This window comes from Orussus abietinus, unplaced genomic scaffold (assembly GCF_000612105.2).
Source record: "Orussus abietinus isolate OABI.00-Male unplaced genomic scaffold, Oabi_2.0 scaffold156, whole genome shotgun sequence".
NCBI lineage: Eukaryota > Metazoa > Arthropoda > Insecta > Hymenoptera > Orussidae > Orussus > Orussus abietinus.
Window position 1 is genome coordinate 66,483 of NW_019394309.1, and position 25,812 is coordinate 92,294.

Below are 25,812 nucleotides of genomic sequence, written 5' to 3' on the forward strand. Positions count from 1 at the left end.
AGAGAATCTCTGTCTCAAGCGACTACGGCGCCTCTGTATAGAATTTCATGAACTAATATTGCAGAGCTTGCGCATGCGTCGAAGGCAGCGCGTCGTTCAAAAGAAGTATCTATATGTTCGCTCGAAGAACTTCAGCCACGGGAACTCCTTTCGTGCATGCGCATATGTTACATATTTAGTACCAGAGACGGTATTCATTGCCGCTGGTGTGCTTTTACTGCATTTCAAAGACCTCCGTACAGTGCGAGTAGATATATACGTATGTACATACATATCAGCTATTCATTTAGTATACACACCAAGAGGGTGGAGAAATGAGGTCGTGGTGGAGGCACGTCGAGTATAGGGAGTGGGGATAAAAATCCCTCATAAAGGAATATTTACCCTTTCCAACACACTTCTGCCATCATTGTTCATGTAATTTACTAGATATCACTAGGTATTATACCTGTTTTCTTTTTTTATGTAAAATAGAGCAGCAGAGTGGTGTCCTACCATTTTCAAATGTTGAGCAACGACGCGACTTCGCATCAATGCGACATTTTTTTCTTTGCTCTCTGCGAACTTAATAAATTCAGGTTTGGAAGACTGAGGAAATGTGTGTATATATGTATCTGGGCAAGAATAGACGCAGGTATATCGATGTAAACACTTCGGCGGTCCGAAAGGCAATGACGCTCCGAGTGCGTGCTCGACGTATATATGGACCTACCTAGTCATGCGTATGTCGGTGACGTCATTGTCATGCGCAGTTTCTTTATCATATTTTTGTAAAGTTGAAATAGTTAAGATATAGAGCTAAAAATAATTATAAAATAAATGATAATAAAAGAAAATAAAAAAATGTATTCATTTTTAAACACCGCTTGATACATTATTGCTCGCCTTGGCAGTGACAACTACTACTTTTATTATCGCTATCTCGAATTCTCAACTGTTTTATGAGGTTTATTATCATTTTCTGCGAGATCTAGCCGTGTCTATGCGGTTCCGCTTTGAGATAATTATTATCATTTTTTGCGAGATCTAGCCGTGTCTATGCAGTTCCGCTTTGAGATAATTATTTACAAGTATCATTTGAATACCACTGAATTGTCATTATCGATCACGAGTTTATATTGAAATCTCTATAAATGTCCGCTTACTTGTCAATTTCTACGAGGAGTGCATTCATTTGTTTAAGCGCATCTCATATAGAAAATTATATTCATAAGTATTTTTACAGAAAAAAGTGTTTCCCATAATGGGTCGGGAAAATCGTTTTCCAGGATCTACCATCCTGTGAGTGAAAAATTAAGCTTAACGAGCGTCTTCCTTTTTAGATAATGGTAAGCGCCCTTAAATTCGAGCTTATCTGTAATTTAATTCTGGGTTTTCAGAGGTCTACTTTTGGTAACGTCGAATATTTTGCAATTGACAATGTGTCGCCGAATGGCAGCGATAACGAAATACAACGAGACGGGCGGATTGTTTGAAAATCTCGATACGACTGATTTTGTATGCAGCTCTCCCGAGTGTTACATTTTGGGTAATTGTTTATTGTTCTGAATCACATTCTTTGCACGGTGCAATATAAAGGACTGTTCATATTCCAGGTGACACCCTTGATATGAACATGGACCAGTCTGAAAATAAGTGTAATAATTATTACAAGTATGCTGTTGGAAATTTGGGTCAGTACAATCCTTATGCACCTCTGGAAAATACCGAAGAATATTTAGCCCACAGAAAAGAGTCGATTATCCAAGAGTTGGAAGGTACGTTTTACCATTGCATGCTGATGTCCAATTTTGCAGATTGGTATACTAGACTTTTATATTTCGTTGTGGCGAAATAATCTGCCATTTTGTCGCAGTTTACGACCGGGATGACGAGATCAGCTCCACAAATCCAGATCTAAGAACAGCAAGGGAATTAAGAAAAATCTGCCTGGACGTTGGTGGGCGAGATTTTCATGTTTTGCGTTAAGAATTTCGTAAGTCGAATAAGCTTGTAATGTTTTTCTTTTGAATATATTTACAGCCTATATTCAACAACAAGGAGTGGACTCCGTATTGACGATTCTCAATAATCTTAATAAATGGCCCGTCATCGAACAGAAGTGGGAGAAGAAAATTTCCTGGCAGGATCTAGAGAAAGTTTACATCCGTCTTACCGGAAATGGAACCTTTCACAGGATTATGGTAGAAGCCGATCCAACATATACTCTTGACCCTAAAAGACATTACATGACGGTACGTTGAAATGTTTCTTTATTTCTTGTAATTACCGAAGCGCAATCGCTTTCAGATACATACACCGGAGTTTGACTTGACGAGAGCAGTTTTGGCGAACCCGGATAGCAACAGGAATACGATCCAAAAATACAAAACTTACATAGAAGAGATCATTTCCGTATTCGCGAGGGCGGCTGGAACGAATGTTCCTCAAGACAAAATCAGAGCGGATGTTAAAGAGATGGTTGACTTGGAAATTAATCTCGCGAAGGTAATCTATCGTCTTTAAAGAATAAAAAGTGTGTTATTAGGATACTAATTAAATTTAAAAGCCTGCGCGAACGACACGAAATATTTAACGCCAAAATTCGGCACATTTGGCTTAGTGGAAAAGATCGTTCTTTGCAGTTCGATTTCAATATCCAGTTTTCCTTCGCAGATTATTAATCCTAAACAAGATCGACCAGATTGGTATAAAACTTTTTACCGCTATAGCATTGACTTTTTAATTCAAGGATGGTATGATGAGGGGAAACCACAAGGGCCATACAGCGCGGTGAGTAGTAAGCATTTGGCAAATAAAAATAAATAATAATATATCCTCTTCCTATGAACATTGTCAGGTCAACTGGGCGAGTGTTATCCAAAGTTACTTTAAAGATGGAAGTGCAAAGGTTAACGGCTCAACGATCTCTCATATATATGACAAAATGTATTTGACAAACCTCGCGACAGTTATGCACAAAACATCGGAACGAACGCTCAGTAAGCATTCTCAAATATTTTTTAATAATCTCACGATCGGTGCAGTATATCATGTCTACGTTTGCAGTAAATTACATTCATTGGCGTTTCGTAAGAAATATATTACCCTATTTGGACCAGCAAATGATCGACTACAATGTTAAACTAAATGCCCTGATGCCAGGGAAAAAGAACCCACCAGAGGATCGGTAAATTTTCGTACATACTTTCCCTTGTGTTCTAGTACATACATAAAATATTATACATGTACATACACTTTCCTCCTTTGTTTCTTAGGGCTAAGTTTTGTGAAGAACACAGCCGGGTACTGGAAGCTGCGATGAACAATTGGATATATGAAAACGTACCGGATAATGTTCAAAATGAGGTAAAAGCAAAAATGCAGATTCATTTTAGGCTGGTCGCAAACATCAAGTTTTTGGATAAAGCAACTTGATCGGACGATTGCAGCCCGCCTTAATATTCTTCAGATCAGGCAACTTCAATACGTGATCATTTAATATTTCTTTTTTTAATTCAAGGTCAAAAGAATTGCCGAATCGGTTAAGTCTGAATTAGGGGAAATGGTTTCCAGGGCTGCATGGCTGGATTCTGAAACGAAGACGAGATTGAAGAAAGCTCTTCAAGATATGTCTGTTGAACTCATTCGTCCACACGCGATTGCAACTGGAGATGGAACTATATACAGAGGGGTATATAGAGGACTATTTACAGATGATTAACAAGAATCACTCGTAACTTTCCTTTCGATTCCAGATGACATTCACGGACCTGTTCCTGGAAAATGCAATTTTAGTAAACAAATTGAGAATCGACAAACAGTTCGAGTTGCATGGAAAGCCGTTCTTTTCTACTATGTAAGTTGGCACCCTTTTACGACTTCCGCTTTGGAGAAGCGAACAGAAGATCTGTGAATCTTGATTCGTTTGGTATTATGGTTATTTTAGGGAATTAACTGATCCATTCGCGATTNGACATTTAGCGTGCTCATTATTGACTTCGCTGTTGAAGCAAAGAGTTTCACGCTACAAATAACCTTATAACGAATAAAAAGTAATTATTACGGAAGGCAGAAGTGACAATTATTTCCCCTGCTATTAATCTCGGCGTAATGGCGGTATTTCTCATTTCATTACCTTCGGCAGAAATTTGTCTCGCCCGACTGCAGAGCGTTATCATTTTCAGAAAGCAAGGATTCCTTACAAAGGGCTGACCACACCGTATTTCAATGTTGATTATCCACAGTGAGTAAAAATTAAAATCGATATATCTAAAAAATATAAAAATCTATAATTTATAATGTGATATCATCGATAAGTATTCCTTTGCAGAGGATTAAATTATGGTTCAATAGGAAGTGTATTCGGGACCGTGTTAGCAGAATTTTTGTTGACTCGAGGTAAATGAAGGATTTCAATTACGCTTATAAACACTTGCGATATTAATACGGAATTTAAACAAACTGGTATTTAATTAATTATGAATCACTTTTAGAGTGCAAACTGTCGACTAATTCGGATGTATCAAACTGGGCATGTGGAAAAAGATCTCGTGATGAAACACAAAGGACTTTAACGTGTTTGTCAAGTCAACACGGAAAACAACCTTTGAACGGAATGGTACAAACAGTAATCCAAATTAATATTGCAATCGGTTAATTGAAATGCGCCCTCCTCGGACAAACATTTACCATTCAATTACGAATTATGTTTCTTCCATTAGAATGATGGTAACGCTGTCAGGACTTTGGAAACCGCAACAGGAATTAGGGCAGCTTTTCGAGCTCTTTTGCGATCTCGAAGCGAAAAAGATCCGTCACCGTTAGGAAAATTTGCCCCTGCTGAGCGATTCAAGGAAGAAGAATTATTCTTCTTCTCTTTAGTCACTGTAAGTAAAGAACATAGTAAAGAACATTTTTCCAATCTTTTTAAATGTCTTGCCGTTATCATTGATACGCAATTTGTTGATTTTCGTAGATTTGGGGCGAATTAGGTAAACAGCCACATGACGTGACTGCAGCTTTAATGAACACCGACGCCTTTAAAAAAATTCACGGGTGTTCTGATAGAAAACCAATGGCTCCTATTCCGAGATGCAATCTCTGGACTTAAGTAATCACTTCTTAAAAATGTTTCATAAAGTTTATAAAAATGTCTTCTGATTGAAGAATTATTCTGTCGCTATAAATTTGGAATATATTATTACCTAAACTACCTTATTACCAAATAAAGTTAAGACGCAATTCAAATGTTTAGATAATATTCCTACGAAATTTACGTATTATTTCGGATTCTATAAACGTACCAGGATGAACATTTATTTTCTTCTTTCTTTTATCTACTCCACTTCGTCTATCTCTTAGAGCGTGTGCATATATTTATAATTGCTATATTACTACAATTGCCTCAAAATCATTTGTAGCGTTTTATAAGCTATTATATTGTTTACGAGGAGAATAGACCGAGGAGGAAAGTCGTGCCTTTGCGGTTCCGCTTTAAGATAATTATTTAAATATCACCTGAGTAGCAACGAATGTCAGTCACGAATTTACGATGAAATTTCTATAAATATCCTCTTTCTTTTCGATTTTCAGATCCCACGAGCAGTGCATCGGGATTCTTTTCTTTAAGAATATCGAATATAGTCGAAGAATATTCGTAAGTATTTAAAAAAAAAACGCATTCTTCAGGATCGCGTGGGAAAAATATTTCTCGGGATTTCCCATCCTGTACGTAACAAATCAACGTTATTATATAGTTTGCGTAAATGCAAGTGTCATCGAAGTTATATTTAATTTTTAGGGCTTCATTTTTGCTGGAGAATATTTTGCAATTGGCAATGTGTCGCCGATTGGTGCCATTAATAAGATACAACGAAACGGGAGGATTAGTTGAAAATCTCGGTACTACCAATTACGTGTGCAGACATAGCGACCCGTAATATTTTAGGTAATTGTTTAGTAATCTATGGATCTAAGCTGAAAATATTCTTTTCGAAGAAAATAGCGAAAATGTGAGCATTCCTTCGGTAAAGAACTGTACCGTGATGCGACAATCTGAGTCCTGTATTAAACCGATAACCTATCTTATTTTATTAACAGACAATGCGAACGCACGACTCAGATTGTTTAGTTCCGCTTTCCTGCGATCATTTCCAATAGAAAGCACTAGTTATGGAAAAGTCATGAATTGATTATTAAAAAATCAGAAATTGTTGCGTTGACTCAGGGTGAAGAATCGGCCAACTTACAAAATCTCTCCTTTATTGATGCTTTTTGACAACGTGGGCTGGAAACACACACTTGCTCGTAGCTCATATTAGACTTAATATCGACAGATGTACGAACATACATGTAATTCAATAAACAATTATGCGTAATAATGGGATAAGTACAACAGCTTCCTTAACCGTACATAGGCTCGGGCGTGGCGAGAGGAATGCAGATATAACCCTTTCTCCCTTCCTTCATTTCCACTCGTAATGATTTTCTATTTCCCCCCAAATAATGTACACATCACGAGGAAGCTTCGCAGATCGCAGCCCAACGTCTGCCATCGCTCGTTTTAATTTCCTTTTAAATTTTTCATTTCAGCACGGACCTTTGAAAAAACAATATGGCGTGAGCGAAGGAACGTATCTCGCATCTTCGTGGCTGCGATTCACTTTGATCGACTGGCAATTAATAATTGCCAATCGCCAATAACATTCTCGACTAGGAAAAGGAATTCGGCACAAGGCGCTAGATGTTTCGAGAATGGATCGCAAGCAATTAAGGGAGCGATTTCAACAGTCGAAGTCAACCCAAAAAGGCATTTCCAAATTCAAGGGGCAATCCCGAGAGATCGCGAACTCTTTTGCCGAATCCCTTGCGACACTTTTTCGATCTCGTCGCAAATTTCGACCCGTAACGAGAAATATAGAAATATTTCTCCCTTCCTTCATCCGGCTCGCATTTACCGCGTTTAATGTTTTGCATACACGCACGTGGCAGAAGTGACAATCATTTCCCCTGCTATTAATCTCGGCGTAATGGCGGTATTTTTCATTTCATTACCTTCGGCAGAAATTTTTCTCACCCGACTTCAGAGCGTTAACATTTTCAGAAAGCAAGGATTCCTCTCGTTATTCGAAAATTCAATTTCGACTCCTTCTAGCGGGGAAGGCGGCGCTACAAGCACCGTGATATAATCGTCGCGATAATGATATATTACACGTGTCTTCTTAGAAGATAAATTCGTATAATTTATTGTATACCTCGTTTTAATTACGATCACCTCTGAGTGCGTCGATTATTGCGTGATCTATTATCTCCGCGTAATTAATCCGACTCTTGGGACGGTTTTGACGATTCCGCTTTCCCTCGTACGTGCGTTTACGCAAAACCGGGGATAACTCAGCCAAAACGAGTGGCGTGGTTTCTTTCCAAACTAGAACCCGCAAAAGGAAAGATTTCACAAGCAAATACCTACACTGTTAATAAAATAGCCTTTAAATTTCATTCAATTCAAGAATACAAAGATGGATCAAAATTATACACCTTACGTGATTATCTAAATTAGTACGCAACGTCTGTGAGTGTTTAAACTTTGAATTTGAATATGGACATTCTATCACAAGTCTGTTTATAAAATTAAAAATCTCAACTTAAATTCCGAAGCGTGTGTGGATTTATTACAGTATTTTTTTATTTTCTTAACAGTGTAAATACTCCGCGTGGACATGAGAAACTCCAGCAATTATTTTCCCTGCTGGCAACCATTTAAAAGAGGATCCGCCATCTTGTAAAGTCAATAAGTTCCAGTTTGCAAGAAAATCAGGAAACAAATCATCATTTCAGCTAGGCTACCCTGTGCATGCGAGAAGATCGATTTGCGACGATAGATTAGGTAGATAGGATAGACTCTCTCTCTCTTTTTCTCTCTTTCTCTAATAGACTTTGCAGACGGGCATAATAGAAATAGTTAATATAGCATCGTATCGATACAATATCCGGTATTAATATATTCATTATCTATCGTATATTAATTTATGCATGATATTTACTCCTTCAATATATATATATTTCTATATATATATATGCATTTACTTTTCTCGTTTTGTAGGTGGGGTGATATAAGGATTAATTTGATTTCAGGAGTACCATGCGCGAGTGTGTCAATTAATTCACTTTTCAGACTTATCGCGCACCCTTTTGCGAGGGGATTTCAAAGTATGTAATTGCAGTCGATGGCGGATGAAATTTTACCCTTTCTCTGTCTTAACATTTTCTTTAGCCATACTCCATCGTGCAGAAACGAGCTATATATGTTATCCTGCATGAGTTCGCCCCCGAGAATTATCTAAAAAGAGTGGTCGGTGCGTGACATGTAACAATGGTACCTCACGAAGAGCGCACATGCGTGTACTTATTACAATTACCCCAGCAAACCGCGTTTGCTGCAAGTTAGTACTAGCTGGTTGAGATTCCTCCTTGTAAGTTTCTTTTAATCCCTGCCAAAATTTCGAAAAGCTTTCTCCTCCTCGAGGTGATCATCGACCTCAAGTGAAGCGCGTCCGCCATTTTGGATCCACCCTGTTCCTCTTCACATTCTTCGTTCCAATTAAACGTAGGACATTTTTAGATTACGGAAAGCTCGCGTTAACTCATTTTCCGTGCTTTTCTTCCTTTCTTTTCTATACAATTGTCGCACATAAACGTGGCACCAGGGGAAAGGAGAAGCTTTCAGCGATTCGTCGAAAGTCGCTCGATAAAAAAGTGGACTCTTATTACAAGGGACTCTTGGAAAATTGGATGCACTTTCGTGTATTGCTAGTGTCGCGTGAATGAGTAGGTACAATAGATTATATTACACCGAAATGTGTATCACACAGTCCCCCCTTGACACTGGCAAGATATTAATTATGCAGCTTCGCCAGAGCCGTATTTCTTTTTTCTTCATTCTCAGGCGTCGCGTTGAGAAATTTTGCAGGATGTAAAAGAGGGGGGAGGGGAGGAGGATTAAGGAGAAATGAATGCAGAATTCTCGAAAAGGAAACTGGAAAGGAAAAGGAAAGAACGAGCGTTTCCATTCCCATTCCGATGACCCCGTGAAAACGGGGACATTTGTACAGAAAATAATGGCTTTTCACGAGGTCAGCCAATGAGGAAAAGCATACAATTGACAAACGGAAAGGACTCAGTCGTCGAGGATGTCAAAAGCGGTTCAAATACCCTGGAATTGCTTTCCCGAGAAGAAATGTACCAGCTTGTAATTAACTGAACAAATTGCGCGCTCTCTTTACCCCTAACAATGTCATATTTACTATTATTCTTTCCTTATATACCTTAAGACTCTACGTATAACTCTACCACTCATATCCTTTAGTTATAATATAGTATCCAGAAAATAACCCTTGTACAAAATTGACTAGAGCCGATTGCTTCTACGTGTGGGGGACCGATAATTATCTGGTTTTGGAAAATAATCTCCGCGAGATCTCGACGATTCGTCGCGTCCGGTGATCGATTCGTAGCGTACTTCTTTTTTTCTTTTCTTCGTTTTCTCGTTTCTCTCTCTACTCCACTTAGTACTTCTCTTAGATATGACGTGCATACGTATTGACCTGGGATTATTTTCGCCCGACCGGAGGCTAAGTTTTAAAATGAAGCATTGAAAGAACGTCCCTAAGCGTGGAAATGATATAATTTCGCCAACACCGCGGGGAAAGACTTCGACCTGACAACGTGCCATTTTCTCAAGGTCAGATCATTGAAAATGGCGCCGAACTCGATATGGTAGCTACGTAATCTTCCGAAAAAATATTTATTGCTAGTACTACCACGAATTCGTGGAGCCGTGCAATGGATGTCGCACCTTGATGTGTTTAATTTATTGCTACTGTATTTTATAACTTTTAAAGATTCCTTAATTAGAGCCAGGATCGAAGCCTTTTCCAGCGACGCCGGAGAAGGATTTCGGCAAAAGCGTGCCCAGCCAGAATCGTTCTTTTTCCGGCGGCCACCTTGGAAGCCGTGCACCGGACTCGTGAAAGATAAAATCTGCGTGACTCTAAAATAGAAAACAGCATTTAGACATCGCGTGTACGTGCTCGCGTACCTTCGAAGCGCCTTGAAAAAGTGTGAAAAATCCTAGCTTATTATAAAAATGACAATAGGTGCTGGCAAGGACTCGCGTGTCTGGGAATGCTCCAGGGAACTCATCCCAGGATATAGAGGAACATCTCCTCGTGAAAAACGGCGGTGGTGGTCCGGTCGGAAGCTTAAGAAAAAATTGACGCGAAGGGGTGTTCCATTTAAGACTCCTCTCAAATCGTTAGGCCGGAAATCGTCCTCTCCTAAAGCTAGCCCATCATCTTTCATTCCGGTGTAACTCCAAGTCCTCGAAAAAAGCGCTCTCGGAGACAGCCTCTCTTCCTCCCAAGAAGTTTCGCACCGATTCGATATTTATACTCTTTTCTATCTCAGCATCGAAACGACGATGTTCAACGATCGAATATCAGCGAAATCCCCCTAGTTCTCATTTATACAACGCAAAGGGCGCACAATGGGGCCATTGTTCCGCATAAAGTTACATCGCCGTTTCCAAGTCGGCCTCGCCGTAAAACTTGGGTGAAGCGCTTTTTCCACGAGAGGGCGGGCTTTTCCGTGGCAGCTCTTCCTATCCTAGAATGGCGGCGAAATCCTGGGGTCGGTAGTTACGCTGGAAATCTGAATAGCCGAGTGTAAGGAGGAGTGGCGTTCGAATAAAGGCGCACGCGAACAACTCGGCCAAGAAAGGTGAAGGTACAAGATGGCGCCTGGTGGCGACAATCGGAGCAACCGAGTTAAGCCGACTCCACGGGTAATAAACGGTAATTGGATCACTGCCAATGTCGGCTTTAGCTTGCAAAATCCCCGATTTTCAGCGACACGAAAGCCCCGGGTTTCGACCTCGCGTTCTCCATTTTTTTTCCCCGCCCCGCGAAGCTGCCACGGGAAGATCGATCGCTTTTTCAGCCCACCGCGTCGAGCGATGCGTGGCCAAACTTTCCAACATTTTGTAAGCCGATCCCTGTTTGCCTCCCTTTCAATCCAGATGCATCATGGTCGCGTCGCGAAATGTCCACCGCGGCCAGCTCGGTTATAAATTCCCTGGACATGTTCCTATCCCGGAGATTTCGCGCGGAGACTTCGATGCGCGGACAGGCGAGACCTCCGGTTAAAAAATTGAAAAAAAAATCCACAGACACGGAACGAGCGCAATATTCGAAGGCATCTTCGTTCCTCGGCAACTTCCTAGCCCTAGGGACCGGGCGTGATAGAACTCCACGCTGGATTAATTTTATATACATTTTTTATCCGCCCTCTCTCCCGCTCGACGCGGCCAGTTTAGGTAGCTGCCATCTGGATTGACGCGCGGGAAGCTTTGCAAAGAGATCGGTCCATCCGACGTACCGACATCCAGCCATCCAGGAGGTTGCATTCTATCTTAATATTTACAATAAGCCAACCAGGAGTCACCCGAAAGTTCATGAATCGGCGTGCAGTCGGTTCTTCGTATCTGTTTCGGAAAAAATCCGTCTGGAGGGAGTCTGTACAAGCGCGAGCGATTCGCACGATAGAGCTGATAGATCTCGCTCTGCCTCGACCTCTTTCCTAGATTTTCCACGTTTCTCGCATTTTCGTGAGAGCGCGGTCGAGGCCCTCCCGAAGCGTCTGTCTCGCTGTTTCTCTTGGCTCTCCGAAGGAACCCGAGGACCTCCCGGGGGTCCTTGGGGACCGGAAGTCCCCCAGGATTCACGGGATGCAGGAGTGCGTGTTGGTCGCCTGGGCAGGTGACGACAGGGCCACCGAAAAATCGGAGTCCAGGACGAGGTCGCTTATACAGCCGACGATGCCTCTGCGGTACCTCCCTCCGGTCGTCCTCACTATATCTGGAGCACCTCCTAATAGATTCATAACATTAATCCCAGGAATAAATTATTCAACGAGAAATTTACTGTGTTTCCTGTCTACAGGAAAATATTTCTTTGAATAATCCCAAAGAAATTTTGTTATTAATTCAAAGAATAATTACTTGACTCTAATAAAACCAAATAAATTGGACGCGACGTTTCTTCGGAGTTGTTACAACTTATTTCAGCCAAATGAATTATTCTTTCAATTGAAAATCTATTTCTTTGGTTGAATGATTTTCTTTTTTCTCGGTGTAGAAGAAAAGAAAAATCACGTACCAACGTAAAGACCCGTGTCCGTGTTTAGTTGTCTCAGCTGTCCAGGAGACGATGCCGAGACTCCTGTGCCGCTGTCGACCAGCAACGACGCCCATTGCTCGTTCCTGTGAAATGAAAAAAATTTAAATTCATGGCAGGTCTAGAAGCCTAGAAGGAGAACATCGACGTGATCCTGCTTTATTTTGGAGTTTATCTCTAGATTTATCCCCTCGCTTCGGGTGTCGGCGCGAGTTTATGGAGTTTTCGTGTCCCAGGTTCGATCGCTCCTTGTATCTACCTAGGACTCGAGAGGAGTTTCGTGTGTTTCTCGGATTAAGGTCGATATTATCGCGAAAACCTGCCGAAAGTTAGGCCGAGTAGCGTCGAGGAAGTGCGAGAGACGACAACGTTCTCGTAATGCTGCTCCTCTGTCGAGCAGAACTTCCGGCTGGAGAGTTATAGCAAGTAACTTGACACGAGATGCAGGACGTTCGACGTTGCGATCTTGACGGTGTCGAAAATTGCAACGACTAGTTCCTTGCAGGCCAATAAAACTGTCAGCGTGGGAAACTCCTGTAAATCGCCCGGCAAGCTTCCCGTCGTCTCTGATATCTCCTCCAGCATCCCGTGTACCAGTATCCCGTTCGGGATTAAATTTCAAAAAAAAAAAGGAAGACGGGAATCGATTTCTCTCTTTGCTCTAAAGACCCTTCCAAGATTAACAAAAGTTCCGATCAAGAGAAATTAGATAACGCGCGACGAGAAAGTCGAGAAAGATAACGCGGCAGCACTGATTATCGTTTTTAAATGTCCGACAATGTGATTACCAGTTCCTGATACCGAATCATTGTTATACGAGGTATATGCGAAGGCTTTTACACTTCCAATAGTTCCAGGTGTCTCCGCTGGAGAACAAAGATGGCGGCCGGTCTCACCTGACTGCCCTGACGCGGTGCCAAAGATCGTCGTCCAGTCTCGTGAGATTATACCCGAGCACAGCCTCTCCGGAGCCGAGATTATAAGCCAAGGTCAAGTATCCCTGGTCCAGTCCAAGTGCGAGGAAATCCCCATTTTCCTCGGTCTGTTCCTGAGGATCCGACTGCCTGCCGCTCCACAAAAGCAGCCCGCTGCTGCTGCTCGCCCTGAACCTTATGTTAATGTCCACCCTGTAGCTGATTATCCTGCGAAGGAAGTCGGGCACTTCGGTCATCAAACTTTCGGGAAACTCGGAAAAATCCCGGGAAGGCGGGTAAGCCGTTCCCGGGAGGCTGAAATAGTTCGGAGAACTTGAAGAAGGTGGAAGAGGAAACTCGCGCCGCCCTGGAAAATCGAACTCCTGGCGAGGCAGCGATTTTCCAATCGTTTTGTTAAATTAAACTCGAGGGGAATGTCCTTATTGTAAGCCGAGGGTGAACAAAGAATCTTCAAGGGGACCTCCTCATGGTGTCGGCGTCGTTGTAGTGGAGGTAACTCTCGCTTCCGGTGAAACTGGGCACTGCTCTCTCTATCCTGGCCGAGGTGGAGGTGTTGGAGGTCGTGGTAGAAGGTGCCAGTGGGGAAAAATCGTCGGGCGCGGGGCAGGGGTGTGGGACACCTGGTCGACACCTGCAGGTGAACCTCTCTCTCAGGGGTCGGCACTCCGCGTCACCACAGGGTCGTGCCTCGCAGGCGTGTCCGCAGTTTCCGACGTTGACGCCGCCCAAGGCCTCCGCCAAAATTCCGACCTGTTTGCAAGAACGTCCAAAAATGTCAGAGCCCGAAAAAAGGAACGACGAAAAAGCTCCTGTTCATGGGCACTGGGCCATGTTAAGAAAATCCACCCTGAAAAATCTTCCCGAGAAATATCTCTTTGATCAGTGGCAAAGAAATATTTCGTTGATTCAAGGTATAATTATTTGACTCATATAAAATCCAATAAATTGGATACGACGTTTCTTCATTGATTTTCACGACTTATTTCGCCATATAATTATTCTCTGTATTAAAAACACATTTCTTTGGTGACATTTGGTAATGAGCGCAAAATGGCTGCTAAGATGTAAAAAAAAGTTCCCAGGTGCAATTTCTGCTGACTGAATTCGTTTAAGCCATTTAAGGTTACGTGAAAAAGAAAGAGAATTTACCTCGCGACGGTTCAGCACCATCGTTTGGATACAGCCGACGAAGCTGGCGGTGGTCTTCATCTTCGGAGAGTACATCTCGACGGCAGGTGCACCCCCCAGATAGAGATTCAGGGGTAGAGACAGCTGCGTGAAGGCCCCGGGCGCTAGGACCTCCTGAGGAGGTGAATCCTCCACTTCCAAGGACGCCAAGCGCCCCGTCCTGGACACCTTCACCTCCACCCACTGGCCCAGCCGGATCGGAGATTCGCTCCTGGAGAAAAATCCCCAAATTTCTAGTGACTCCGTAAATCTAGCCGTGAGACGGATACCCGGCATCCGGGTAAGTCGAAACGCCAGATTCGCACCTAATCCGGGGGGAGGGAGGTGGAGGACGCGTCATTCGAGTAGCAGAAGGAAAGACAATACCAGGGGTCATCCCCGCACAATGGACTTCCGTCCTGGGAGAGGTCTCACCGCCAACCAAACAGCGCGGGCCACCCCGATTACGAAGACAATGAAAACGAAGAATGAGTCCGGAGAGACGGACCGGAAATTCGGAAATGCGAAAGCAAGGTCTGAAGAGGAAGCCGAGGCGTCGGTGAACCTGCTCTGACGTTGAAACGCGATGCCCTAAACGTTATTTCCTGTTTGCTCAGAAATTCTGGATTTCCAAAATCCAGAAAAGATCGAATGTCGAGAATAGTGCAAATTGCTGACATCTTGCAAGTGACAGTCATCTCGATGACGAAGACAATGAAAATGAATGAGAAATAATCGGACGCCATCGTGAAGAGGAGCTGGAGAATAGCGAAGACCGCGATTAATAAAAATCGCTGACACCTCGCAAGAGCCGGTCATCCCGATTATGAGGACAATGAAATCGAAGAATCAGTCCGGGGAGCTGGACCGGAAATGCTAAATGGCAAGCGCGAGATCTGAAGAAGAAGCTGAAGAATGAATGAATTTACTCTGACGTCAGGGCGCCGATACTCTAAACGTCATTCCGCTTTCCCCACGAGATAGACGCGGACCTGTATATTTATTTTCCCTGAAATTATGGATTTCCAAAAATCTGCCCAGGCCAAAGAAGATCCCTGCATCAGCGGAGGCCAGGAAGAGCAGAAATATCTGACACCCGAGATCTCACGAGGGGCGTAAAAGAATTCCCGAATATGGGGAAACTGGAAGGCGCCTCGATTTCCGTGACAAAAACGGAAACGGGGGTTCGGTCTTCTTTCGGGGCCGCGGGAGTGTGAAATTCCTGGAGGATTCGCGGGAACGGTATTCCGGACACGGTGCTCCGGTTCCCTCGCAGAGATTCCGGGGAACGCTCGTTCCCTCGACTTGATTTTATTTTTCCGAATTATCGATTTCCGCGAGGCGCGCTTGTTGCTACCGCGAGGTGAATCCTTGAGAGGAGGTTGTGGATTATGGGAGCAGACGGAGGATCTGTGTCGTCATTTTTCCCCGGCAATCGGGCCGCGTCCTCGAGTCTCCTCTTTTCATTTTCGAATTTCCAGGTTAACCCGGACAATTAAGGGGGCGGCTTTTACGAGGTTCCCGCGGAAGCCGAGGAAAATCCTTGAGTCAACTTATAACCCACGGCTTACAGGAAAGGATGCGGCTAATATATGTGCGAGATGGAGGTTCATATTGTACGGAGAGCCTGGCAAAGCCTGCGTTTCCAGCACATATGTGCAACGTAATACCTCGATATCATCCTGGGGTCTTTGAGAAGACCCGGCGCCAGAAACTGCAACAAAATCGCCGCGTATAGAGAATCGGCCAGACTTGAAATATTAAGGATGAAGGTGGAGAAAGAAGGCGTACCGGGGGTCTAAAGGACGAGCCCAGCCAGGCACGGCGTAAAATAAGCCGAAGGATATCCGCATCCCCTTCCTTCAGTGAAAATTTTAAGGTTCATAACTCTTCCTCGCCGTCTCATAACAGCCGGGCGCAATTTTCGCTCCCATTCGCGAGAGAGCCGCGCGTGTTACGCATCTCAATTCTCAGGTACGAAAAGGCCGGCGCCGTGTCGGCGGATCTTGCGGAAATTTTTCTCGACTCCGGAAGGCTCGGCTCTACTTTGCGATTCCAGGTAGGGTTACGAAAATTCCAAAGGATCGCGGAATTAATTCCCCAGGAGTTTTTCGTGTTCTCCATTTTTCTGGTGCTGCGATTTCGCTTTCTCCATTATTTGGTGCCTCATTCTCCATTTTTCTGATTCCTTCTTTCCCTGGTACCGCGTTCTCCATTTTGGAGATACCTCCCTTGATGGTACATTTCCCACCTCTTGGTACCGCTTTCTCCATGATTCCGGCGCCACGTTCTCCACCTCGCCGACCGTGCATCCGCAATTCCTATCATCCCACGTTCTCCAAATCCTGCCAAGACATGAATGGCGGGTCCGAAATGGCCGACCTTGACACGAGAACACACAATGGCCGGATCACTGCCGGCTCTCGTCGAGGGGGTGCAAATGAAACCCGCGAGTCTCGGTGTGCGGAAAAAGCCCCGACCGGACAAAAGGCGGCCGACCTGGACGCCAAGCCCCGTTTTAAGCTTGAATGAAAGGGGCGAGGCGCCCCGTGAGCCGCCACGAGGCTTCGACCCCACCTCTCGCGACCCCCCGCGAACCCTTCCACTCTTTAATCCGCCGAGTGCGAATGACGTTTGCTCGGGGAGTTTTCACCCCCCGGGTGGAACGGGACGGTAAATAGAGATCGACCGAGTGCCAGATTACGACGGAGGAGCGAAAGTGCGGAGGGGTGAAATTCGCGGCCGCGACATCGACACCTCCCCCACCGACTCCACCGTGGGTTCGACTCTGAGGCGACATGGCGACATCAGGGGCGGTCCTGTAGAGGGGGCGAATTTTCTTTCCTCACCAGGGAGGGTTTAATTCCCATTTAATGTGGCAACTCGCTCACCCTCGCTGAGTCGAAGTCGCCCAATCGTGGGGTCGCTCGTATCGATTTCGTTCATGAATATTCCTCGAGCGTAATGTAGCGCACGACGCGGAGGCGATTACACCTCCCCTCTGCGAATGCAGATATACGTGTACACGCGTATTTTATTCCCATCTCGAGGATTGAGCCAGGCACCGTGCAATAGTAATTACCTCTTACGTAAATCCCTCATGGGGGCGCCATTTCGAATTCCGCAAAGCGTGCAGTCTGTTCCTCGAGGTTCATCAGGGACAAGGTGGGGAAAAAAATTGGAAATTTTTCCCGGGTGTACCGAATCGTTTCACATTTCACCACTTAAGCATGAAGACTCTAAAAAAGACCCTCATACCCATGAAATTGAATTTCTTTATAATAAATTGTTCAAATGTCTGTAAAGGAATTTAAAAGAAAAATTGAAAGTTCATGGGGATCAGGATCTTTTTTATAGCCTCTATAATCACATTGTAAAGTTTGATACGTGTCGATACTCCTAGGTCGAAGATTTCTTTGATGCCCCTCCATATCACCTTAAATCCCCACTCGGAATGGCTTCTTTTTTTTTTCTTACATTTTTCGGTACGTAGCATGAAAATGCAGATCCACGGAAGATGCTAATAAGAAATTACTCGTAATTAAATGAAATATTTGAAATAATACTGATTATGTTGTTTTCATCCAAGATGGAGGATGAGTTTCGCTTTTGTTGCGCGGGGGTTCCTTGTATTTCATTTTTTGGGATCGGGTGGCTTACCTCAGGGTCGCCGGGCCCGTTCCCAGGTCGAAGGTGAACTGGACGTGTCCATCGGCGAGATACAGGGCGATAAAGTCACCGGTCGCGTCACTGTGGTGCCCGTTGTAGAGGATCACCCCGTCGGGCGAGTTGGCCTTCAACGTGACGGACAGTTCCAGCCACGACAGCGACGTATCGGCCAGACCGGGGTACCTTAAGTACGAGGATCCGTTAAACGATGGAACCTGCGACGAAGTTTCCCAATCGTTAAGGATACATCCACTCGCAAACCCCGTCAGGACGAGCCTCGTCCCCTAACAACCCGCCCTCGAATCTGCGATAGAAAAATCCCCCGAAAATGATAGCCGACTCCCCTCTCGCTACACTTGATTTTTCGATTTTTTCTATTTTTCAACAGTGGACGTCCCGAGGGAGGAACCAGGAAGAACCGCCATTAAAAAAGTTACTTAAGGTGATGTCAACGTGTGACATCTGAAGGGCCAATCGTTTATGAAACGTTTCGCCGAGCTGGGTGTGCCGAATCCTTTGAAAATTCCCACGAAACACGTGAATATGGAAGCCCTAAGGAAGGTTCTACCCATGGAATTTAATTTATTTTTGCAAACATTGAAATTTCATGAGTATCGGAACCTTCCTAGTAGACTTCATATTAACATTGCTAAGTATGAAACAATTCGGTACTCCTGGCTCGGAGAAAAGTTACACGAACGCTTGATCCCTCCGATGGCCCTTTCACATCACCTTAAAGAACCAATCGTTTATGGAACTTTTCCCTGAATTGTGTAACGAATCGTGTGAAATTTCACCACGTAAATATGGAGGCTCTAAGAAAGGTCTCGATACCCATTAAATTCCAGTTTGAAACGAAATTAAAAAATTGTTTATCAAGAGATTCAAGAAATGAAATTTTCTGAGTGCAAGGACTTTCCTTATAACCCCAGTATTCGCCTTGTAAAGCTTGAAATGATTCGGCACGCCCAGGTCGGAGAAAAGTTGCATAAACGAGAACTCTTTGAGGACTTTTAGATAACCTTAAGGATCACTTCTCCAGCGATTTGCAGTGCCTCTCGGAGTAACGATTGCAAACGTATTTCCGAACCGATCGAACCCATCAGAGGGGTCGAATTCCCGGGTAAATTTCTCCGGTTTCAGGAATTCAGGCAGATCCCTCGGGAGCAAACGAGAGCTCGTCGGCTCGCCTCGCCATTATACCTCGTCGCAGGAAGGACTCCGAGTGAGGCACTTCCTAGAACGCGGCTTAATCCTGGAACGGCCAGGCGCTGCATCGATCCTTCGTTCGATTTACATCGCGGTGTAACTACAGTAACCCTCGCTTACATACAGCGTATGTACTGCGTGTACATACCCGTATTCGTCTCTGCGCGCCCCAGGCGTAAATTAATCCCACTCGAACGCGTAATGCTGCGCGCACAAAGGACCTCTCTCTCCTCTCCAGTACTTCGAAAGTCGAAGAGGACTCCGAATTCGATCCGTCTCGAGCAAAGATCGTTTCCATGGACCGAGAGTCCTTAGTTTTAATCCCGATACCGCGTAAGGTCGATTTACACATCCATTATCGACCCGGTATCCGTACACCGAGAAAAAAATATCATGGAACAAAAGACTTATTTGAATAGTACCAAAGAAACATTTCGTTAATTCGAAAGACGTTTGACTGGAATATATTGTCATAATTCCGAATAAATTTTACCTCGAATTTATTTGAGCTCGTTTATGAAACTTTTCTTTCAATTGGGTGTGTCTAATAGTTTGAAACCTTTCCACGTGAATATTGAGGCTCTAAGGAAGGTATCCTACCCTCGTTACATTATAATTATTATACAACTTTATTTAAAATGAATTAAAGTATATGGAACGTTAGGAAAGGAAAATTAAATTTCAGGAATGTCGGCACATTTCTTAGGGTTTCTGTATCCAGGTGGAACGATTTCAAACGGTATACCCAGTTTGGAGAAAAGTGTCATCAATTGTTGACTCCTCGGAGTAAGTTTCATATCGCCTTATTAGTCGCAGAAGGCTGGAAGTCTCCCAGAGAAATCGGATCCTCTAGCGCACGCAGCATCCGCGGCTCAAGGAGGAGGGAAAGGGGGCGAGATCCTCACGGCTCGAATTCGGATTTGAGGATACTCACCTGCAGATCCACCCTCGTCTCGCACAGGTCCCCCGTATATCCTAGGGGACAGAGACAGACAGCCGTGTCGCCGCCGGTTGTCAGGCATTTTCCCCCGTGGGAGCACGGCACCTTGCTGCACCTGTCCGCCGTGCATTCCTCTGAAAGGACGATCAATCAGTCGGTTTAGGAAAATGAGCACAGATCCTTCCCAACCCGACCACACAATCCCATATTCCGTAACCGAGGACCTAAGTATACTACGAAAATTTCAACAGGTAAATCCTTAAGGCCGGATACGTATTACAAGACAATCCTGGAAAATCCTCGAAAATCAAGGAACTCGGTAGAGTCTCGCGCCAAATGCATTGGAAGGCGCATATGCAAAAAACAATATCGGCACTTGAATCTGATAAATATTTATTTCTCAGGTAATAGAAACTTATCATGTCAGGGGTAATTGAAGTACATCCCGCCCCGCAGAGACTGATTTTCTTCAGATTTTAAGAGCTTCCGGACACTGGGAAATTTTTCTCTTAATTAAAAGAAATTTTAATTAAAAGGAATGTTTCTCTTTTATTTTTATTTTTTTATTTTTTCTTTTGCACTCACCGACATCAAAGCCGTTCGCTGCATCTCCCTGAGGAGCGAGAGGGAAGCGATAGGTGTGCTCGTTCGCCTCGAGATGCCGGACGCAGCCTCTGAATCCGCTCTTCACCGGGAGTCTCTCCAGGCCGCTGGTGTTCCCAGGACCCCCCACAAAGAGTGGCTCCCTGAACGTGATCCTCGAGAAGAGACCCTGAAATCGGATGAAAAATGTCAGCGCTCGAAAGGCCCCCCCCCTCCGAAAATCCGCCTCTTGGGCTGCGTCGACGAGAATTTCCCAAAAATACGAAAAAAATTCAAAGTAGAAATATTCCGCTGAATATTCGGTCCACCCAGTTTGGAGAAAAGTCTTGTAAATATTTTTTACATTATATATGACCTATTCATATACCTCAAGAGAATGGAAAAAAAAAAGAAGAAGAAATACCAGAGACACGATCTGAAAATTTTGTGAAAACTACCCTCGAGGATCGGATCGCTGGTTAATTAAAACGTCCGTGTCGGAGAGAGAGAAGGACGGTCCGAGAAACGGCAAACTTCGCTGCTCATACGTGGCCGACAGAAAGCGTGTTTCCACGTGGAGGGAGCTCGGAGACGTCGAGGCGGACAAGGCGGGCAAATAGAGCCTAATGGGAGAGCAAACGCGAGCGGAGATGGGCTCCTTGCCCGACAAGGAAGGGGAGGGATCGATAATTGACTTCGACGACTTGATTACCATTAATCGGGCCGAAATTCCGCGCAATTCCCCGGCCAGAGGCGCACCTGGGATGGAAAATTCCCCTCGGGGTAAGACTCTCCCGGAATTCCGCAATTTTCTCGATTGACCCGGATATCTCCTGTCGCGGTCGTCGACGTCGGAGTCCTCGCGTCCAATTTCCGGGCTAGAAATTTATTAATGATTCGCTGATCCCCTCAGCTTCCGGCGCTCCATTAAAACGCGGTATAGCTGTGCACCCGGTGTTGACGATAATTTACATCGCAAGTGAATTATCCGGCCGGCTCGCGTGGAGGCGTTTCGAGCAAATATGCGGACGCATCGTGCATACAGGAGCACCCGGTGCATCCTCGTGCACACACCAGGAGGCGCCCCCTGTGCGCTGAACCCAAGATCACCGCGAGGCGCGAGGGGACGAACTCCCCCTGCAGATCCTGCACCCTCCACCCGGACCAAGCGATTTATGCGCAACCGTGCATGCAGTTACGTTACCCCGGGGGATTTTCGCCGGTCTCGAAGTTAACGCGGCCTCGCAAAAGTCGAGAAACACCCAGGTCGCGACCCCCGCCCGGGACTCATCCGTCTCCATTCAGGCAAAACTCCGAAAAAGGTAGAAAAAGTTGAAAGGGAGAAAGAGGAATTTCGAGGGAATGTTCAATTTACCCGAAATTTCGAGTTCTTCACAAATAACCACGGGCTGCACCCAAAAGTACATACCCCACCCTGTTTTCTCTCTTTTTCTGTATACTTTTCATTAACGCGGCATTAATTATTCATTTTTCTTTCGCAACATTTCATTGTCAAGATTTTCTCCATATTTTCTTATGAACATTTTACTTGCCAGGGGGAGTTATATACGTGAAAAACAGAATGTAGAGCACCTGTTAGGAGTTCTGTTAAGAACTGGCCCGGGGGTGAGACGCAGGGGTGGCATTTTAATTCCGAAGACCGCGCTCTAACTATCCGGAGGGGGTTCGGCCGCCGATCTAATTCGTCCCCGAAGTTCGGAAAGTTCGGTTTAGACGGCGCCTTCCTAACAGGCAATATAATTAAGCAACATCCTAAGTGGCTTACGGCAAACGGTTTACGGTCTCGTCGGGCCGTCGAAAGGACGGCGGGCCCCGAGGCCTCGTTAACGCCGATGCAACACGCGTGGCTTAAGCACCTAAGTCCCGGGAATTACATCGCAACCCGAGCCGCGATTATATCCGCCAAATTGCCGGCCCCGATCCGCGATTTATTGCCGGCCGATCGGCGGCCAATTCGCAGGACGCCCTAAGAGACCCTCCCCAAACTGGCACCCCCTGCATGGACCTGGTGCATCGAGAGAAATGCCCAAGGAAGGGCGCAGTCCTCGTCACAGCGCCAAGGAACCTCCTCGACTCCATTTTCCGTACTAGATTAGAGATAACTCCCTTGTAGCCGTGCATAATTATTCATTGTTTTTATCGAGTATGATTACGAATCCATTCAAAAGCGGAGATTCAGGTCGAGTGTGATTTTCAGGATAAACAGGACACCCCTTAAAGCCCAACTTTCAGCGTTGCACCAAAGAGGATGCAGGAGGAAGTGCATATCGCCCTTATCACCGAGTCCAAAAACCTCATTAAGCCCATTTTCATTGGTCAGGAAAAAAAAATTTACTCCTAACCATACGTTATTATTAATTGTCTTTATTGTGGATGATTTTGAATGCGTTCAAAAATCAAGTTTCAGACAAAATATGCTGTTTGGTCCAACCAGAATATCCCTGAAAGCCAAACTTGTCCTGTTGCACCGAGGGAGATGCCGAAGGAAGTACATCGACCCTTATCACCGGGTTCGAAAACCTCATTAAGCCCATTTTCCTTAAGTAGACGGAATTCAGTCCTAACCGTACATCCCTTAAAGCTGTAGGTACGAGGCGCCCTTAAAAGGATTTCCGAAGTCTTCCCGGGGGATAAATGGATTAAAATTCCTCCAAGGCCGGACATCCCGGCCAACGACAATGGCGTCGCCAATAACGAGGAACGACAGCCTCTTCCGTGAGGAAATCTCACCCCGACGTGCACTCGCTAAACGTAACGACGAGTCGTAACGACAGTTCTCCCTCGGTGCCATATTGGGGTCGCGGAAGAGAACGAAGGGAACTCGCGCGTTGCTTCCGCTTCCCTATCTCGCCGGTTCTCGGTGTCCTTCCTTATTTCCCATTCCTTACTGCACAGTCTCCTCGGAGGTCCTGGAGGACCATTATCAGGGAATGGCATTAGCCGAGACACGACGGGCCTCGTTAGTCACGTCAGGATGAGATGCACCGCGCCATCGGAGGCTGGAATTCCTCTCGACGCGCATCTCCCGTTTCGCCCCCAAAAAGGAAAAAGACGGAGGAGGAATTTTCTGGACCACCCAGAGAAAGTTTCCAAGTCCGAAGAAATTTTCCATCCCGGGGAAAAGTACCTTCGGTGCCTTAACTTTATCCTGACGGGTCCGTTTCCAGGAGAGGACGCGCAGAGTGACCCTCGATCTGGAATTGATCGGTCGCTGCATCCGCTGCAAGAGTGCAAGAGTGCATCAGGGCCATCGAGGATGAAATTCGTCATCACTAATTGCAACCTCCTCGTAGGACGCGCCGGAAGCTTAATTGGTCCAGGTCCAAAGGGAGCTTTCATCGGAAGCTGTTCTCGAAGCAGCGACCTCCGGACGCGTATTAAATGCAATTAACGCAGCCACTTAAGGGAAATAAAGTGCAGGGCGGAGGAAGAGTTTCCAGGACTCGTCTGGAAAAATGGATAACTCCGATAAATGAATATACAATCTGATGAAAATTTCAGAAAGTTGGATTTTGAATCCGGCTCAGAGATTTCCTGCCGCGTTCTGGAAAAATGAATAGCCCCGATAAATAAATATAGAATCTGAGAAAAATCTCCGAAAAGTGAATTTTTTATTCTGATGAGAATTTCCCTGTCGCTAAGACTCGAGGAAAATGCAAGTGCGTCATCGTCCTCTGTCCAGGTGGAAAGTTTAATTGGAAAGTTCTCTGGTCCTGAGGAGGCCTTTCAACGAGGGTCCTTTCCGCCATTCGGGCCGATTTTCGAGCCAATTAGCACGGCCTAAGGAAACAAGTGCAATGCCTTTGCAGGACCAAGAGTGGTTTCAGGACAATGGCACGAGGACTCCTTTTGATCCTGGGTAAACGACCGAATAAATTGCGACACGGATGTAAACGACTTAGGGGCTTCAAAGCTTTCCTCGTAATCCCGAGAAACAATGGAAATCGATAATCGACTCGATGAAAAATAATTTCGTTTCGGTGTCTTATTGGGAAAGAGAGAAAATCACTCCCTTGGGAATTTATTTCGCGCAATTTCACCGAGTCATGCGCGGGTTAAGCGATCTCGAGGGCATTACCGAGTCGTCAGGATTCGTCAGGATTCGTCAGGCGAGGGGTGAAAGTGAATTTTCCGCTCGTTCGTGTAAAGCGAGGTTGCGGGGACCGGAAAAAAAGAGGGCGGAAACGGTGAGAGGGAGATAAAGGGGGACAAAAAGAAGACTCGGAGAGGACAGCGAAATCCAATTGCGTGTTTCGTAACGGGACGTGAGGGGGACGATCACGCAACGCGTTCCGCGAAAATTACGTTTATGTAACTCTCGTTTGTCGAAAACCCCTGCGATCGTTTCCGAGGGGCGAGTTTCGTCCCAGAGGGATGGTCGAGCATTTTCCCGAAACACCTGAACCAGGAAAAAAAATCATTTCCCCTAAGAGAAAGTCGCGACAAATCAACGAATCCATCTTTTTTTATTAATTCCCTTAAGGTGATGTGAAAGTGGCGTCAAAAATTTCTTTCCATAAAACGTTCCTCCGAACAGAGTGCATCGAATCGTTTCAACCGTTACACCATGAATGTGTAGTCTACAAGGAAGGTCCGGCCAGCCATGAAATTTGAATTTTTTATTAAACTCGTTAACAGAAATATTTTTAATTTTGTATAAAAGTTAAATTGTCGGGACCATTCTTGTAGCCTCCATATTCCTGTTGTACAATTTGAAACTATTCGGTAGATTCAATACGGAGAAAAGTTTCATAAACGATTGTTCCCTTAGATGCGACTTTCACATCCCCTTAATGTATCCCGATTTTTTCCCGACGATTTACCCAGGTCTTTCATCTTCCGGGAAAATAATGCCGTCCAAAGGGATGCACGGTGTATCTCCTTAGGCAAGAGGTGCAACCAAAGTGCCCTTTAAAGGGCGATAAATCGTTTGTGCAATTTCCCGGTAGTTCCGCTCAGGCGGAACATTCAGGGAAAATTATGCGCAACATTTTCCCTCCCCTCCCCTTCCATCCTCTGCGGTCCCCTTTCCCCCTACTTATTGTTAACACAATTAATTCGGTGTTTTCAACTTGGA

General features: G+C 44.9%; 3 protein-coding genes across 3 annotated transcripts in view; 2 read left to right on the forward strand and 1 right to left on the reverse strand.

The window, feature by feature from the left end:
• The first annotated feature begins 1,149 nt into the window (after positions 1–1,149).
• Positions 1,150–3,858, forward strand: LOC105695364 (membrane metallo-endopeptidase-like 1). Its single transcript, XM_023431722.1, has 12 exons — positions 1,150–1,281; positions 1,380–1,528; positions 1,596–1,757; positions 1,856–1,939; positions 2,023–2,234; positions 2,290–2,487; positions 2,656–2,772; positions 2,840–2,981; positions 3,049–3,169; positions 3,258–3,348; positions 3,503–3,673; positions 3,738–3,858. The coding sequence occupies exons 1-12, from the start codon at positions 1,244–1,246 to the stop codon at positions 3,840–3,842; spliced, it is 1,590 nt and encodes a 529-aa protein (XP_023287490.1). The 5' UTR covers positions 1,150–1,243; the 3' UTR covers positions 3,843–3,858.
• Positions 3,859–4,092: 234 nt separating this feature from the next.
• On the forward strand, positions 4,093–5,300 carry LOC111673867 (neprilysin-3-like). Its single transcript, XM_023431721.1, has 6 exons — positions 4,093–4,098; positions 4,167–4,225; positions 4,313–4,380; positions 4,476–4,600; positions 4,704–4,868; positions 4,958–5,300. Exons 1-6 carry the CDS (start codon positions 4,093–4,095, stop codon positions 5,090–5,092), a joined length of 558 nt encoding a protein of 185 aa, XP_023287489.1. The 3' UTR covers positions 5,093–5,300.
• Positions 5,301–11,757: 6,457 nt separating this feature from the next.
• The window catches only part of LOC105695242 (pikachurin-like), a 67,499-nt gene continuing 53,444 nt past the window's right edge, over positions 11,758–25,812 (reverse strand). The window contains exons 7-14 of the mRNA XM_012416613.1: positions 20,718–20,904; positions 20,127–20,266; positions 17,975–18,198; positions 14,297–14,546; positions 13,608–13,897; positions 13,109–13,354; positions 12,195–12,298; positions 11,758–11,906 (exon numbers count right to left, since the gene is read on the reverse strand). Of these exons, the coding sequence (XP_012272036.1) occupies positions 11,758–11,906; positions 12,195–12,298; positions 13,109–13,354; positions 13,608–13,897; positions 14,297–14,546; positions 17,975–18,198; positions 20,127–20,266; positions 20,718–20,904 (1,590 nt within the window). The remainder of the gene's footprint in view (positions 11,907–12,194; positions 12,299–13,108; positions 13,355–13,607; positions 13,898–14,296; positions 14,547–17,974; positions 18,199–20,126; positions 20,267–20,717; positions 20,905–25,812) is intronic.

Bases quoted from the DNA above. Each gene is read 5' to 3' on its own strand.
- LOC105695364 (XM_023431722.1), top strand. From the start codon at position 1,244: ATGGGTCGGGAAAATCGTTTTCCAGGATCTACCATCCT. The intron at 2,488-2,655 runs GTAATCTATCGT...TTTCCTTCGCAG, and splicing joins TGGAAATTAATCTCGCGAAG to ATTATTAATCCTAAACAAGA. The intron at 2,773-2,839 runs GTGAGTAGTAAG...GAACATTGTCAG, and splicing joins CACAAGGGCCATACAGCGCG to GTCAACTGGGCGAGTGTTAT.
- LOC111673867 (XM_023431721.1), top strand. The intron at 4,226-4,312 runs GTGAGTAAAAAT...ATTCCTTTGCAG, and splicing joins TTCAATGTTGATTATCCACA to AGGATTAAATTATGGTTCAA. The intron at 4,869-4,957 runs GTAAGTAAAGAA...TGATTTTCGTAG, and splicing joins TCTTCTTCTCTTTAGTCACT to ATTTGGGGCGAATTAGGTAA.